General features: G+C 36.9%; 2 protein-coding genes across 2 annotated transcripts; one reads left to right on the forward strand and one right to left on the reverse strand.

The window, feature by feature from the left end:
• Positions 1-9: 9 nt before the first annotated feature.
• LOC132117158 (E3 ubiquitin-protein ligase RNF180-like) lies at positions 10-4,011 on the reverse strand. Its single transcript, XM_059526255.1, has 7 exons — positions 3,870-4,011; positions 3,315-3,413; positions 3,098-3,190; positions 2,369-3,007; positions 969-1,182; positions 760-885; positions 10-654 (listed from the first exon to the last, which is right to left on the reverse strand). Exons 1-7 carry the CDS (start codon positions 3,885-3,887, stop codon positions 461-463), a joined length of 1,383 nt encoding a protein of 460 aa, XP_059382238.1. The 5' UTR covers positions 3,888-4,011; the 3' UTR covers positions 10-460.
• A 5,634-nt stretch (positions 4,012-9,645) lies between these two features.
• On the forward strand, positions 9,646-11,836 carry htr1ab (5-hydroxytryptamine (serotonin) receptor 1A b). Its single transcript, XM_059526257.1, has one exon. It carries the CDS (start codon positions 10,318-10,320, stop codon positions 11,557-11,559), a length of 1,242 nt encoding a protein of 413 aa, XP_059382240.1. The 5' UTR covers positions 9,646-10,317; the 3' UTR covers positions 11,560-11,836.
• Positions 11,837-17,717: the final 5,881 nt, after the last annotated feature.

Raw genomic sequence — 17,717 nt, forward strand, 5'->3', positions numbered from 1 at the left:
AACAAAACATGTTCTGAAACATTTTACTGTGTAAAAGAAGCCATTAAATTTTTCCAACATAAACCTGGGTTCTAGCATTAAACAAGCATCTAACCCACTCCAAGTAGGCCTAATGGTAACAGAAAAAGAGGCAGTTTATCAAAATGTACAGAAGGACTAAGCATTATACCCGGAATTATTGCTTTTTCTCTTTTCTGCTGCATTATAATACTGTTTACAGGTCAGGTAGGCAGATGCTATAAGGAAATTGCTTAACGGGATATCTATGAATTGCACAAACCCTGTAAGACCTAAACTACAAACAAACACACAAATGACTCTCCCAGGAAGAAAAACACCTTAATAATATTTCATATTATTTGAAGCTACATTGAAATAAAGTATGAGGCACTTGATGAGATGTCCAATCTTCCAACATTCATTTGTCCAGCAAACAAAGTGAGAACTAATCCTCCATACATCAGAGGAGGAGGAAGTAGCAGAGGCCACAGAAGACGATGAACGCCATCACCCAGTGAAGAGAGTAGATAGAGATGATCACAAAGTCAATGTCAAATGGCCAGCCCCACATGTCTCCCAGATCCAGTGCATCCAGGCCAAATGCTCTGTGGGGAAACTGCCAGCGACTGGCAGAACCGCCATGTCTCTGAATTCCTGAAATAAAAAATAAAAATGAAATAAATGTGCAATCTGTAATTAAAACTTTTTAACGCCTAGTGTCCTGAAGACAAATGGCATTGCAAATGACATATAACAAACCCCAAAAGATGCGGAAACGCTTTGGACAGTTGGGCAGGGGCCATTTAGAATAGTTGGTCTTCTGAAAGGTCTCATGTCTTGAATGATACACTTTTGGAAAGCAAGTCTTTGTAGTTTGATTGAGCTCTGAAACAAAAGGTTCATCAGGTGGTTAGATAAAGTTCTTGCAAACGATATGACAGAAAATGGAGTTTATTTGTCCCACTCACCTTCCTGAAAGAGCACATGGGATATAAGGGTCCTACAGAGGGGACAGGGGGTATTGCTTGGCCTGTTCTTAGCTAGAGTTCTCAAACAGGGCTCACAGAACACATGACTGCAAGGATGGCACTTGTAAGGGCTGTAATATACCTCTAAACACACGGCACATGTGTATCCCTCCCTTTCTTCATCATCGCTGCCTGTTAAGTCCCACTTCATAGCCTGATAGGTAGATGAAACACATAAAATATGAATGAAGAACTCATACATTATGTTTAAGGGGAAAAAAAACAATTCTCCAATAAAATGACACCTGCTGCAACAGCCACATGCAACTGTGAATGACGTATTAAGATCCTCAGGATCTTGCAGCAGCTTATTATTCGGATTTATGCCTGTCCTGATCCACAAATCTATTATTGACATTTTGCTAGAACTCTTTTCAGCTCAACACAGCTCCTTTTTAATAGCTCACATATTTATGGCTTATCTGACTCCTCATAGATTTAACAATATAGAGCTGTGTACCATTCAGAATTGAGGAAGCAAATAGGATGCAGAATTGTAAATCAAATGTGGCAAAAACAACAACAAAAAAGCCGTATTCACCCCAATAACTATAATTTTCCTGTAGCTCAAAGAGTAGAGCATTGAGCTAGAAATGCCAAAGTCATGGGTTCTGAATAAATGTATACACTGAATGCAGTGCAAGTCACTTTAGATATGCCAAATGCATAAATAACAATAAAGTTATAATAATCATTTTAATTATATAAGAATAGGGAAGTCCACACCACAGCTATAACAATAATGCCACAAAGGAATGATATCATTGCAATCACTTTCAGAACATAAACAGAGAGTTATTATGTAAAGTAGCTGTTGTTATATTTATTTTTATAAATATCATTCTTGATGTAAATGGGCCTTTAAAATGAAATGAAACTCATAACATCTGTCAGTGTAAAAAAAAGTTTTAATTATCCATGACTTATATATTTGATATCTTCATTTTTCATTCATATTTAAGAAGGTTGCTAATAATTATGGAGTTGACATTATGTAAAGTATTTACAATCTCACAAACTTTAACGTTGATAATGTAGAGTGCTGTTGGACAATGTATAGTGTTGTTTGCCAAATTTATAATTTATGCCAACCTTTATAAAATTTCTAATGTCTGTGTTAAGAAAAATATCTAATCATTTCAGAAGAAATGCATATCAGGGTATAAATAGCCATAATTATTCAAAATTAATTATTTTTGGACTATAAGTTATGATTGATTATGTCTGTGATTGCAATTCATTGAATTCTAAATGAACATCCTGAAGGGAAGCCAAACTGATTTAGTTCACAAATAAGAACAAAATGGGTCAGCACCACCCACAACTTTAAAATATCTCACCAGATCTTTTGCTTCCTGCTGTCTCTGAATCCAATGCTCCTTCTTCCTCTGCTTCCTTCTTAGGCTTTTCAGGCGGTTTTTCTCTCTTTTGGAGAGCTTTGCTTCTAGGTTGGGTGAGATGCTTCTTGATGGCTCCTCCATCACTCGGAGTCTGACCTCCTCTGGATTCACAGCTCTGTCCAGAGAGCTTCTACTCTGGGAAGCAGAACCCACATGCCTTACTTCTAAGCTCTCCTGATAATCAGACAGCTGTGGTGGCAGTTCAGAAGGTAAAGAAACATCTGTGCCTCTCTCAACAGTCTCAAGAATCTGTGGTTCTTCAGTTGACTCGACCTCAAGTTCACTTTCAGCTACATGGGACACAGTACAGGAAAAGCTGAGGGTTGAGGAAGGAGAGGGAGCTGAGTTTATTGTCTGAGGGAGAGCCTCCTCCTCATCCTTCCTCGTCACGGTATGTTCTCTAGTCCTTCCTAGTCTTGTCAGAAGGACTGGAGGTTTTAGATCCTGATCAACACGACTCTTACTGAGATGTACAGTTGTATCACGTCCACAGGAGCATTTACAGCACTTTACAAAATTAAAGCCTCCTAAGCGAGCTCCACAATTCTGACAGTTTAATTTCCCCACTGTCCAACTGGCCTGCAAGAAATGATAATTTTATCAGATTAGATCATTTTCAGATGTCAAAAGCCCAATTGCATTAATTAAAAAAAAAGAAATGAGAACTACCTGATCAACACTTGCCAAAATCCAATCTGGCAAAGATTCAACATTCAAATGCCACACATTGCATGTGGCTGCAGTCTCACTTGATGTTACTGCCTGTATTATTATAAAGCAATGTCACTTTTACATAAATGAAAATCTTAAACCATTCCCAATATACTGCAGCTACCTTTCAAAGACAACATACTGTATTATAAGTTTTAGATCATAAGTCTCCCACCTTCAGGAGGCTGGTCGAGTCTATTAGACATCTACGGCACTTTCTGCAGCGAAGGTTTGTTGCATCTTCTAGTGTCCCGGATCGATCTTGTTCTTCAGTCTGATTGAAATGTGCAAAAGGAAACAATATTTTCTTACTGTACAAATCCCTAGGTAGATAGGTATTACACACGATATAATGCATGCATAAATAGTTTATTGTTCTTAAGGAGTCTAATATGTTGTCATCTTTGTATGTCTTCATAATCTTTTTTTGCACATTAGAAAACTTAATGCTTGAGCATAAAATAGGCCAGTACAATCTCTTGCCACAAACAACATTAAAATGATTACAACACAGCAACATTCACTGTATTTACTATCTAAACTCGCACTAATTTTCTCGTCAAGTTTGTACGGACATTTAAACAGTGTAAATTAGTTTTCTTAATAAAAAAAAATCGACAGTGATAGTTCCTGTACTGTCCGGTGTTTTTACAGTCATTGTTATGTAAATACTTCCTGTTTGTCTCAGTTAAACATCTAGTTTACGTATGTACCAAAAAATATAACATACCACGAAAGAGCTAGCCATTTTCCTCGACGGGATTTCAGAAGAGCACCTCAAGTTGTTTGTTTAAAAGGCTAAAAACAACAAACTGGCTCTGTACTAACCACTCGGAGTGCAGTTGGCTTCGCTACGGAAGCCGCAGAGGGGAAAAAGTCTCGGAACAGGCGTAAATACCGTAAGTACACAATAATTAATCTATTTCGTTCATAAAGTTACTCATTCGTTTATTAAATCAAACAAAAATGTCCAAACCTAAACCAAACGAATGCACAAATTTTGAAGAGATACTCATTGGAACATGGGAAATTCAATCTAAAAATGCTTTAAACACAACTGTTTGTGGGGTTAAATATATATTTAAATGCGCCGGAGCGGCGATTTGTTACTTCCTCAGGTGACTGCGACTTCACATCTTTAGCCCCATAGCCTATATATGTTTTGGGTATTGAATTGTTCGAATATGCTTTGAGCCTCAATCATGGGGTCAAACCTTTCTTTTACTGTCTATGGTAGGAGTGGGCGTATCGATCTAAATATCGATAGTATCGATGCCAATACTGGTATCGGATCTATACAATTGTATTTGAATCGATATTTTAATTTAAATATCTCTCATCTACGTTCATTATACTTTGCTCGTGTCTTCTACCTCTACAATCCTTTTACTGTCTATGCTACAATCCTGAGCAAACGCTGCTTTCACATCCTGGCCCACTTTGCTACTCCTCCCCCTCCTGCTGCTCTGCTGTGAGTCGTTGTTGTGTCGTCACGTGACTCACTGCAACGCGCCGAGGAGCAGCGAACAGAGTGAGCGAAGCTGATAGCACATTGAAGTCCAGAAGAGGGGCTCAGGGAATGTAATTGCACAGGTTTATTTGTTCTTTGTTTGTTCTTCGTTTGTTCTTCAGTAATAATTGTGTGCACTTTATTTAATTTGCTTTTAAAACCAGAAAAAAGGGAGAGATTTTTTTATTCTTTATTTTTTTTTTAATTATTTTTTTAAGGCTGTAAAGAATTCATTCTACAGTGCCTAATAACTAATAATTTTGTGGACTTCAATACATTAATAAAAAATATTGCCTAAATAATTGATCATTCATCCACCTCGGAAATAATGACATAGACCTACTGCACTCCCCCACACAAAAGTTTTTTTTTTTTTTTAAAGAGTAACTAAACCCTAAACCAACTTTTTTTAGTTAATGATCTATAAGAATGGGGCTTTATTAGTGCTGTTAATTGTTTCAGGTAACTTTTTTGACATTTGAGTATAAAGTGTTTTATATGGAATGATAATGCGGACATTATTCAAAAGGCATTGCAAATTGAATTGCGTTTTCAATTTGTGGACGCATAAAATGTGACATAATCCAAACGCAAATGCAAATCGCGCATTACCGTTTTCATTTTCGATTAAGTGAAAGCACAGTGTCTGCCAAATTTAAAATGGAAATGCAAAGTCCGTTTGCAATTGTGTTTTCCATATCTTACGAGCTATGAGCCTGTCATATTTAAATAGCAATATTAATTACCACATTTGCATTTTCACTCTCTCTGCACTGTGCATGTAAACTGGCAAAACTCAAATGGAATCGCAATACCTTTTGCATTTGAATTTCCAACGTCTACACGGAAACCTGTCAATCAAGTGACGGGGTGGGGCCATTTTATTGGGCGTGTTTGCATTGGGAAGTGAAGATCGTACTAAAATGTACCATGTTTTTACATGTACAACACAGACGCTCTTTATTTTTTTGTTTACTAACTTCAGCCGCCAAACGGGCGATCATACAGTAAGGAAAATTGCAGTAGTCAAGGCGAGCTGACATGTTATCAAGTACGCTGCTGTTTGCAGAATTACCGGACCTGCGTCCTTGCAGACATCACACTCCCGAGTCGAATGCACAAAGTCTGAACTACTGAGGATGTTAGTAGGATAAACAAAAAAATAAAGAACGTCTGTGTTGGCCCGGGTTTCGAACACGCGCTAAAAGATGGTATGCCGTTAGAGATGACAGTCACTAACCACTGAGCTACCAAGCTACACTGAATCAGTGCCAGATCTGTGACCGTCTTAACTTGTGGCCTGTGTTTACCTATTATGAAAATAAACAATAGCAGAACACTGACTAAGTTTTTATGATTCATGATATTAAAGAACATTTCATAACGTCTCAGACAACTGTACATTTGTGGCTACTGTGGCTTAATTATAAACACTATCGTTAACTCATATTTACCCTAGTAAAAACATGGTACATTTTACTACGATCGTCACTTCCCAATGCAAACACGCCCAATAAAATGCCCCCACCCCTGTCACTTGATTGACAGGTTTCCATGTAGACGTTGGAAATTCAAATGCAAAAGATTTTGCGATTCCATTTGAGTTTTGGCAGTTTACATGCACAGTGCAGAGAGAGTGAAAAGGCAAATGTGGTAATTAATATTGCTATTTAAATATGACAGGCTCATAGCTCGTAAGATATGGAAAACACAATTGCAAACGGACTTTGCATTTCCATTTTAAATTTGGCAGACACTGTGCGTTCACTTAATCGAAAATGAAAACGGTAATGCGCGATTTGCATTTGCGTTTGGATTATGTCACATTTTATGCGTCCACAAATTGAAAACGCAATTGCAAATACAATTTGCAATGCCTTTTGAATAATGTCTGCAATATCATTCCATAGTTTTAATTCTATAAAATATGGTGTAAAAACGTCTGAGTGCTGCCCTCTTCAGGTTGAACGGTGGCTACTGCAGTTGATTTTTCCTATTGGATGTTGCGGTGGCAAGTGACGTAAGCGGTGGCAGGTGACGTAAGCAGTTTCCAGCTCACCACGCCCCTTGGTACAAGCTACCACGCCCTTGGCAGTATAAAACCATCTTGTTCCGTCAAAATCACTGTAGTGAGTCAGGAGTTGGAATTGCGAGTATTGAAACGATCAGGATAGACTATTATAGCATCTATTTAGCATATCAATTATATAGTTATTTAGATCTTCAAGTTAGCATAGATTTATGTGTATTTAGTACAGTAGTCAGGATGGTACGTAGGTGTGTTGCTAGTTGTGACAGCACTGCTGGACTGCATAGTTTTCCAGCAGACTTTAAAATTAGGCGCCAGTGGTTGCATGCATTTAGCCTGGAAGACCGCGAGTTCCCGCCTAGAGCTGGAGTGTGCAAACTGCATTTTACATGGGGTTGCTTCTCCAACGCAATGGAGGTGGAGATGGGCTTCTCCACACAGCTCGCGCTGAAAAGTGACGCGGTGCGGGAGTTAAGACTGCAGTTTGAGCCAGCGGCTCGAATTGATATGAACAGACACCTCGACACCCTCCACTTTAGGTGAAAGTGGGGGAGAAAAGTCCTCTACTTCAAATGATCACTCTGTTGCAAAGCTACTTGCGTCATTACAGTCACTCTCCATTTTAGCGTCTCTGACAGCAGCTGTCAATCAATCCGTCACTGCGGGTCTCAGGTTCACGCCGCACTCGCTCAGCCCCGCCCTCAGTTCGTCCCCTCTATCTCCGCTGTGATCTGCCCACTTTTCAGCATTTTTCAAATATTGTCAATGGGTGGAGTCAGGCTCTGAGCAGGGGTTTAGTTACACTTTAAGTAAAAAGTATCGTATTGGTATCTGTATCGGAGATACTGACACTATATGTATTTGGTATCGGATCGCACGCACACACACTAACACACACACATAGGTTATGTTTATAATAGCCTATGTATCCATACAAATACTTAAAAGTCTTTAAAAATATAATTCATATTAAAGGGGTCCTATTATGCTTTTTCAACTTTATTTAGTCTGCAATGTTGCTAATTGAGCATAAAAAATATCTGCAAATTTACAAAGCTCAATTCAAAAGGAGATATTTTATTTAACAGAAATCATTTTTCACAACGAACGACTCGTTTGGACTACAACACATTTTTTCCGGGATTTGTGATATCACCATAGACTGTATAAAAACAGGATATCACAAATATCGACGAATGGGACGAGACCTGGTTGAGCTGCACTAGAGAAGGCAATGATTGGTATCACTATGTCAGAGACACGCTAGCTTTCCCAAGGCAGTCGAACTTAGAGTTGTTACAATTGTCCAGGTTTAAATCAAGCTCGCAATCACCACCACAGAATCTTGTCTCCATTGGCAACATACACGATTTGTGTTGATTGTAAGTGACGTCACAGGTAGCGGAGAGTGCAAGTGGCGATCGCAAGTGATTTTTCAGTTTTCTTGTCTTCACCACCTGGCTACTGTTGTAAAATGTTGAGAGATTCAACAAAAAGTTATCAATCAATAGAACAAAATAAAAAAATAAAGACTGCAAGTGATGTCAATAGCGGAAGTGCAAGTGTCTGAGAATGCAAGTCTAGGAGTGCAAGTGCAAGTCTGCAGCCAGACCCTTCTCGGCGCTATGTCAAGGGACATAACACTTCCCAACCAGGTGCACAGAGCTACCAATCACAGCACACTTCGTATTTCAGAAGGCGGTTCTTCATTTGATACACAAACTATTGGGATGCCAGACTGGGGAGAAAGGTGTTGAAATAATGTAAAATATGTAAAAAAAAAAAAAAAAATTATAATAATAATGTGTTTTTCGAACAACCTAGTATGAGTGCCTGTTCTAGTACAGCCCTAAAACAAAATCAAGATTTTTTAAAAGAGCACAATAGGACCCCTTTAAGACCTGCAGTGTAAGGAAATGTTAGAGTTTGTTTTGTGTGTGTGTGTGTGTGTGTGTGTGTGTCAAAGATGTCCTAATTTTTAACAAAATGTTTGACAAATATTTTAGAAGCATACACGAATACTTTCACACAAAGTACAACAATGCACAGAAACATGATCAGTTCATTTTAATTTCATTGTTTAATTAATTATTCGTTCAGCTTTCTATTTAATGGTGTTGTTGTTGCTATGACACACTAAAGACAACAGTGTCAATTTACTGTTAAAAATAAAATTATTTCGGTCAAAATTACTTGGCCCATTTTAACTGAATGTTGTGCCATGGCTCAAAGAAGTCGAAGTTGATACTCAACTAATGATTTCAAAGCAATTATACTTTTCACACACACACACACACAAACACACACACACACACACACACACACATATATATATATATATTATAAGAGACCCAATGCTAATTTTTTAAAATTAGATCTCATGTATAGTTTATTTGATGGTGAAAGTCATTTACCAAAATGTGGCCCATTTTAGCTGACTCAATCCTAACTGTAATCTATCACAGGTACTGAGAATTAAATTACAGTAAAGCCTATTTTCACACACATATTGATTTCTTTCCAAAATTGGAGTGACTTTTCTCAAATATTAGAGACCAATATTTCAGCAGTTTAGGAAACAAAATAGGACATATGCTTATTTGATAACTGTTTAATTTCCTATTTGGATTATTATGTATATACTTTTTTTTTAAGATTAGACTGTTTTTTCTCCAAGGCATTGTTAGATGCCAGTGTTTCCTGTCATACCTATACAAGAACTGGATTTCAAAAACAGTATCATACCTTGATTTTAAATCCGTTAACCTAGGAATGATCTCAAATTAAAAAGAGGTGCTACAGTCTGATTTTGTGCAGATGTTATAGAATTAAATAATCATCTTAAATCAAGGGGAAAAGGATTTTGAAAGTCTGACAGTAGCTTTGTAAGATTAACCCTGCATGCTCTAAATGTCTCAAAATGATTAACAGTTTAAAACAGTCGTTAGAAATGTTGAAATGTAATCAAAAAGTAATTAAATGTAATCAGTTACATTAATAAAGTCTAATTGAAATAGATAACTAGCCTACACACTATTACATTTCAAATAGGGTAACCTGTAATCTGTAACCTATTACGTAACATTTCCAAAGTAACCTTCCCAACACTGTATAGGCTACTCTGGGGTCTGGATGAAGGTGTTTGGGCCAAACGTTGTTTTCTCAGCAGCAGACGCACTACAGCAGGTGGCAGCAGCACCAATACAATTTTCAGCTCGACGGGTGTCGGTGCAGAGCGGATCGAAAACACGGGCTTTACTGAAAAAAGGTGATTTCTAAAGAAACAGTTCAATCCTTTGGAAATTCAGGGAATTGGACCCCGTCCTGAAAAGCATCGTTCAAGCATTCACCTGTTGGAATTGCTTCAATAGTTTGTTGCTACAAATCAGATGATGAGGATGGATGGATTTCACTGGAAGAAATTCTGGAAAAACGCGCGTGCATATTCTATGCCGAGCCCACCCGGTACACCTGCGTAGGTAACTGACGTCTAGAGTCACTGCTGATATAAATGGAGCCGCGTCGTCACAAGTCGTCAGTAACAATGTTGATGGCTGGCATCACCTTCAAGTGTATGAGCTCCTCTGGATGGAGTAGTGCTGTTTAATGAGGTTCTGCTAATTTTACGCTCTACGCGACATGGAAGAAAACAACGACACGTTCTTATCTTTTCAGAACGACAGTGGGTTAAATCAGCAAGTCGACAATGTGACTTTACCTGTGAAGGTTCCACTAAGTTATCAGATCTCCACGTCTTTGCTGATCGGCGCGCTCATTCTATGTTCCATATTTGGAAACGCGTGTGTTGTGGCGGCTATTGCTTTGGAAAGATCGCTGCAGAATGTTGCAAACTACCTGATCGGATCACTTGCCGTGACGGACCTCATGGTGTCGGTGCTTGTGTTGCCAATGGCAGCTCTTTACCAAGTTTTAGACAAGTGGACGCTAGGACAGGTAACTTGTGATATTTTTATTTCTTTAGACATTTTATGTTGCACATCTTCAATTCTGCACCTGTGCGCAATCGCTTTGGATAGATACTGGGCGATCACCAACCCAATAGACTACATGAAGAAAAGGACATTAAAACGTGCCGCTCTTTTAATCACCGTTACCTGGTTTGTCGGCTTTTCGATATCAATTCCACCCATGTTGATCATGAAATCTCAACCTAAGAGTAAAGCAGAAGACATGGCCAATCCTGAAGCTTGCATGATCAGCCACGACCCATGGTACACCATTTATTCCACCTTTTGCGCGTTTTACATCCCTCTGATTCTCATGCTGGTCTTGTACGGACGCATATTCAAAGCGGCGAGATTTCGCATTCGCAAAACTGTTCGAAAGCCCGAGAAGAAGAGGGTGAAATGTTTGACTGTGTCACCTGCGCTTTTTAAGCGAGCGAACGGAGAGCTGGGCAAAAACTGGAAAAGCGCAGTCGAACCCAAGCCCGCCGCGTGCGTAAACGGCGCGGTGAAGCACGCGGAAGACGGTGAGTCTTTGGAGATCATCGAGGTTCACAGCAACTCCAAAAACAACATGCCTCTCCCCAACACGCCAAACTCTGTCCCTCTATTCGAGAACAAACACGAGAAGAACACAGAGGCAAAGAGGAAGCTCGCCTTGGCGCGCGAGCGCAAGACAGTGAAGACGCTGGGCATTATAATGGGCACTTTCATTGTGTGTTGGTTGCCATTCTTCATCAAAGCGATCGTGCTGCCTTTTTGTCCGTCTTGTGATATGCCTTTGTGGCTCATCGACGTCATTAATTGGCTCGGGTATTCAAACTCGCTTTTGAACCCCATCATTTACGCGTACTTCAATAAAGACTTTCAGAGCGCCTTCAAGAAAATCATTAAATGTCATTTTTGCAGACCATAAACGTACCCTCCTTTCAGTTTTAACTGTCAGAAACACGAGTTTACCCAGTATTGATTGCTCAGAAAAACAATAGTGGTGGATTTCAACAGCACTGAAAACTTGCTCTGCAGTAACACTATAAATATACATGATCCATCCTGATTTTATGTATCAGATGTATGTTATGATGTCATTTTACATAATGTGTACTGCAAATGTTTATTTCATGTCCATGACAAACAAAGATCATGTCCATGATGTAAAAAATAAAAAATCCCACTGTACATTTACCTTGTGTCCTTGTCCTTCTGTCTGTTTTTTAACTAATCATATGCACAGACCAAAAATGATAAATACTAATGTTTATGAATGAGAACAACAACTTGTGCAATTCTCAAAGAATAATTGAATTAAATAATTAAAAAGAAATTGTATTAATTAATATTATATTTAAAAGCTATCTATCAAATAAGCAACAGCAAGAAAAAAAATTAAAAGGACCCCTTTTGTGAACTGTCACCTTGAACATTTGACGCCTGTAAAGATATTATGTTCATAACATTGACTTAGATTATAGAATTATCAATATGTATAATATAAATGTAAACCTATTAATTTTTTTACTATGTCTGATGGCACATGACCACATTTAAGATAAAAGGATTTCAAAAAGCTAATCACAGGAAGTGTTAATTTCTCAAGAGCTATACATTTATTGATGCGTCACTTTCAGTCCATCATTTAAATGCGTCTTTATACTTTTACCTCTTTGCCAGGCACTTTAAAACCCATTAATCCTGACTTGCGCCTTTATCCCCTGTGGAAACCCTGTGTGAAACAATGTACACAAAGAAGCAACAGAGAGGCCGAAAGATCCTCTTAACAACTCCCTTCATAAAAGAATGTTTTCAACAAGATGCTCCACCGCACATATCTCTTTATTTCTCAAATAAAGACTTTATTAAATCTCAAGGCTTTTACATGATCAGGAATGTGCCAGTGCAAATTGTTCCAATGAATTTTATTAACAGATCCCCAGCTGGCACTGTTTATGTCAACTGATGAATTCATGTTGAAACAAAATTGTCTGTTTGTTCCATCAGTGCTGGAAATTAAAATGTGAAAAGTCAATAAAATAGGCAACTGGGCTACATACTTGTGAGTTCAAACTCAAAATCTTTAGCAACTCTATATGGAATTATTATTATACATTTTTTTGGAGGATTGCACTAGGCATAAATCCCTGGGTGGGGGGTGGTGTGAGAAAAACCACGCTGTGCATTGTAAATAAAAATGCTTTATACTTTAAATAATTGTGTAAGTAGTAAAACAACACAAACGGGAAATAAATGCGTTTTAAGTTTAGAAAGATTTTTAGTCTGCCCCTCCCTTGCCTCACAGTGCTTTGGTCCAAATGCCTGCTTTGCTCTTTTACATCACCTACACACACACACACACACACACACACACACACACACAGACACACACACACACACACACAAACACACACACACACACACACACACACACACACACACACACACACACACACACACACACACACACACACTCACACAGACAAGTACAGTGAGAGAGACGTCAATAGTTAAGCAACTCCAGTAAGTAAGGTTGTCTGCTATTTTAATCATTTAAACATTGGATGAAGTGATTATTTTATCTTTAATACATGATGCCAAAGTATTTTTCGACGAGTCCGCTATGTTAGTAATAATAACGTTACCTGCTTAACGGAAAGGGTTGCCAAGTGTTCACAACAAAACCTGCCCAATAGCTACTCAAAACTAGCCCAAACGAACCACATTTCGAGGGGAGTTCCCCGTAAAAATTGCATTCCGGGTGCTAAAATAACATTATTGGGGTCACTTCAACCTGCCGTGCGGACATAATAAACAACCTGCGGCAACATGTAAAAAGCCCAATTCCATGAGAAAACTGCGGAGTTGGCAACGCTGTGACAGATAGTAATGTATCCCCCCCCCCCCCCCCCAACTTTTAGAAGAAATTTATTTATAATTTCAAAACTTGCTACAGCAGCCCTGCCATCCAGTTGTGTCTGAATCACTAAAAGCCACTCAACAGAGCGGACACAGTGATGCTGGTCACCATAGCGACACTCAGATGTTTCAAACTCTGGGTCTGAGGTGCAATTATCTGATCAAAGGCCTAGGACAATACACAAAGCCCACGTGTACACCCACAGCTGGCATGATGGCGACCTGAGGATCCACAGCTATTTATTAACAATGAGAAACCTCCAGAACCCTGCTGAGGAACCACTGCCGATCACTCAACAAACATTGGTGAGGTCCATTATTGTCTATTTTGGGTTACAGCTCTGCAAGAACAGATATACAGCAGAGACAGTTTGAAACTAACTGGTTAACAAATAAACCTTCTCAGCCAAAGAGAGCATGACTTGGTCTGTCAAGCTCTAAAACATCAGAAATAGCCCACAAGGATATATTCCAAATCTTCTAAATCCATCCAATTATTTTATGTGAGGAAAAGAGCTAAATTTACGTAGGGATCCAATAGAACTCTAGCTGAAATATGATTAATAAAACATTAAGCACATACTTGTAGTTTAATAATTTGGTGATGTGATGTATAATATTTACTTTGAAACAGTTTTCACTCATAGATTGCTTGTAACTTTCACAAATAGTTACAATTTAAAATTATTTTTTTGAAGTTGTAAATATACAACAAAGATTACTGGAGTATTTCTAACAAGAAAATACAATTTCAGTCTTTCTATTTCAAAAAGTTTAGTGTTACTTGCCTTTTTTCAGTTATTTGTGAAATTTACAAGCAGTTTCTGACGATTGTTTCTTGTTTGATGACTTTTTTCAGTGTACAAAAAAGGCAAGGAACACATCAAATCAAACAAAGAAATTCAGAAAGACTGGAACAGTTGTAACCTAAAACATACTTCAGTAATATTTGTTATATTTACAGTTTTGAAAAACCTGACAAAATAACTGAAAGCACTGAAATAACTGACCTTCAACAAGCTCTAGTTATTCAGTTTGAGATCTATAAAATTCTGAATACTTCTCAGTCGTTCAACCAAGAATAATCAGAGGCAGATGCACCGTCAAAAGAAGAGATTCTAGAAAGTCCAATGTAATCCAGCCAGCTGAATGCAGATTCTCAAGTGGCCGTCTTCACAGCAGGCAAGATACAAAGATTTAAACTCAAGAACGCAGCTCAGACATACGTAATTCTCAGGGGAACTGGTACAAAAAAAAAAAAAAAAAAAAAAAAAAAAAAAAAAAAGTCCCCAGCTTTCTTGGGTCTTGTTCACACTAAAAACAATTGTCAAACAGACCTAAAATTGTACAATGTAGTTCTGTGATTCACAATTACTGCTGGAGTGTATGTCAATGAATGCTTTCCCAGAGGTGGCAGGTGCTAGTATTCCAGCTTCGGTTAGAGGACATATGAAGGGTAAGATTTCCAAAACACTTCATTCAAAATCAGGACAGAAGAAAAGGTGTCCACATATGAGACAGGAACAGGCAGTTTTCTACAAAATTGAAATGTATTGTTCATTGCTATTTTAGGTTTGGGCTTTTTGCCATTTTTAATGAAAGAGACAGTTGAGAGGAGACAGGAAATGAAGGCGAGGGAAAGTGGGATTGGTACGTGATTCTAGAATTAAACTCTACTTCATAGGAGACACTTTTTGTGTTTTTGGCTCCAAAACAATGCAATATATTTTTACTACTGCAAAATATTTTTTTAATTCGTTTTATGTATTCTCTTGTTTCCTATTATCAAAAATTTAAGACTGTTAAGCACAAAGCACAAATATTCAGCTTGATGTAAAAAACAAAGACGCATGCAATCATATGCAATATTTTCAGGGATGGAACTGATTCATATATGGAGCCTTAATATTCCAAAACATGAACCAGAACAATATCAATTTGGCAGACTCCTATATTATCCGTAAAATATTCTCAGTGTTGAAAAATATATTGCTTCATTTTGACAAACACTTCAAGTGACAAATTTTGTTTGCTTAAAAATAAAAAATCCATGCATGTAAGAGAAATGTGTTCTGATCTGTTTTTTGTTCTGATATATTTTTGCAGACAATCGAAAGTGATATTGAAATTAGAGTATCAGTGTGAACTTATTTTCTAAACAAAAATGCCAGCTTTCTTTTATCATATACTCAGGCAGACATACACAAAATAAACAGGACAATAAAGCATGTACATCAGACAAGCAAGTGCTTTAAACATCAATACATTAACTGCATAATAGCTGTGAATAGCATACAATGTCTTAATCGTTGATTTAAATAAATCAAATGTTTGTAAAATATGATTTAGACCAGTTCTGTACTGAGAAAAATCTAAAATCCACTGCAAGTTTTTAGTTCAAAAACAAGGTCGTGAACTTTTGCTCCACAATTATCATATTCCTCCCACAGCTATTTCACAATGCTAAATTATACATTATGAGAAAGGGAAGCAGTAGAGGGTAATCAATTATTCAGATATACTTTGTGGCCTTTGAATGTTTATACATGAACAACATATGCATTTATATATACACACACACACATACATACACTGCATTTCAAAAGTTTGGGATCAGGAAGGCTTCTAATGTTTTTTAAAGAAGTCTAATGCTCATCAAAGATGCATTTATTTGATCAAAAATACAGAAAAAAAAATCTTGCAAAATGTTATTAAAATATAAAATAATGTTTTCTATTTTAAAATAATTTAAAATATAAGTTATTTCTGTGATGCAAAGCTGAATTTCCATCAGCCATTGCTCCAGTATAAAGTGGCACATGATACTTAACAAATCATTCTAATATTAGCAACAGTTGTGCGGCCAAATATATATACTCTAAATATTTTTTTGGAAACTGCGATACTTTTTCAAAAAAGTTAAGAAGAACAGCATTTATTAAAAATATAAATCTTTGATATCACTTCTTAACAATTTAACACATCCTTGCTGAATAAAAGTTTCAATTTCTTTAAAAAAAAAAGATAGAATAATAATTTATTGACCCCAAACTTTGGAACGGTAGTGTATATTGTCAGAAAAGATTTCTATCACAAATACAAGCTCTTCAATTTATTTAACTTTTTATTCATCAAAGAATCCTGAAAAAAATATCACAGATTCCAAAAAAATATTAAGCAGCACAAAAGTTTCCAGTACTGATAATAAATCAGCATATTAGAATGATTTCTGAAGAATCATGTGACACTGAAGACTGGAGTAATGATGCTGAAAATTCAGCTTTGCATCAATGGAAATAATTAGATTTTAATGTATATTAAAATAGAAAATTGTATTTTACATCATAATAATATTTCGCAATATAATTTTTTTCCCTGTATTTTTGAAAAAAATAAATGCAGCCTTGATGAGCAGAAGAAACTCCTGTAAAAAAATCATAAAAAATCATTCTTATCCCAAACTAAACAAAGGTAGTGTACACACACACACACACACACACACACACATATAAATAAAATAAATAAATGCTGTTCTTTTGAACTTTCTAAAAAGATTTCTGAAAAAAGAATTATGGTTTTAAGAAAAACATTTTAACTTCTTGATACCAAAGTCAGCATATGAAAAAAGGATCATGTGACACTGAAGAGTAATGGCTGCTGAAAACTCAGCTTTGCAGTCACAGGAAATAATAAATTACAATTTAATATATATTAAAATAGAAAATATTTCACAATATTTCACTGATACAGCCCTGTGAGCTTAGGAAGCTTCTTTAAAAACATTTTTTTTAAAATCACACCAACCTCAAACTTTTGAATGATAGTGTGTGTATATATCTATTTATTTGTTTTATAATACAGAATTATTTTATTTATTTATTTGATATTATCCTAATTTACATTTGTATATTTGCTAAGACAGTGAGAGTGAAAGAACACTGAACATTAAAATCCTAAGAGGCAAAAAGGAACAAACAATGCAAAGTCTCGTCAGGAAATCCCACCCTTTAAAGGAAATACTAAGGCAGATTCAGGAAAAAGAGGACTGTTTGTTTCAAAACAAACCCTTATTCCTGTTACTTTTCCTAACACATTCGAACCTTTTAAATGTAACACATAAAAAAAAAGAAGAAAAAAAAAAGATGGAGATTGTCCGATCTACCT

The sequence above is a fragment of the Carassius carassius genome, chromosome 36 (assembly GCF_963082965.1).
Source record: "Carassius carassius chromosome 36, fCarCar2.1, whole genome shotgun sequence".
NCBI classification, from domain to species: domain Eukaryota; kingdom Metazoa; phylum Chordata; class Actinopteri; order Cypriniformes; family Cyprinidae; genus Carassius; species Carassius carassius.

Excerpts from the sequence above, each read along its gene's own strand:
- LOC132117158 (XM_059526255.1), bottom strand. Across the intron at positions 3,191-3,314 it reads ACTCGACCAGCCTCCTGAAG|GCAGTAACATCAAGTGAGAC; the intron begins GTGGGAGACTTA and ends ATAATAATACAG. Across the intron at positions 886-968 it reads CCATGTGCTCTTTCAGGAAG|AGCTCAATCAAACTACAAAG; the intron begins GTGAGTGGGACA and ends CTTTTGTTTCAG.
- htr1ab (XM_059526257.1), top strand. The coding sequence starts at position 10,318 with ATGGAAGAAAACAACGACACGTTCTTATCTTTTCAGAACGACAGTGGG.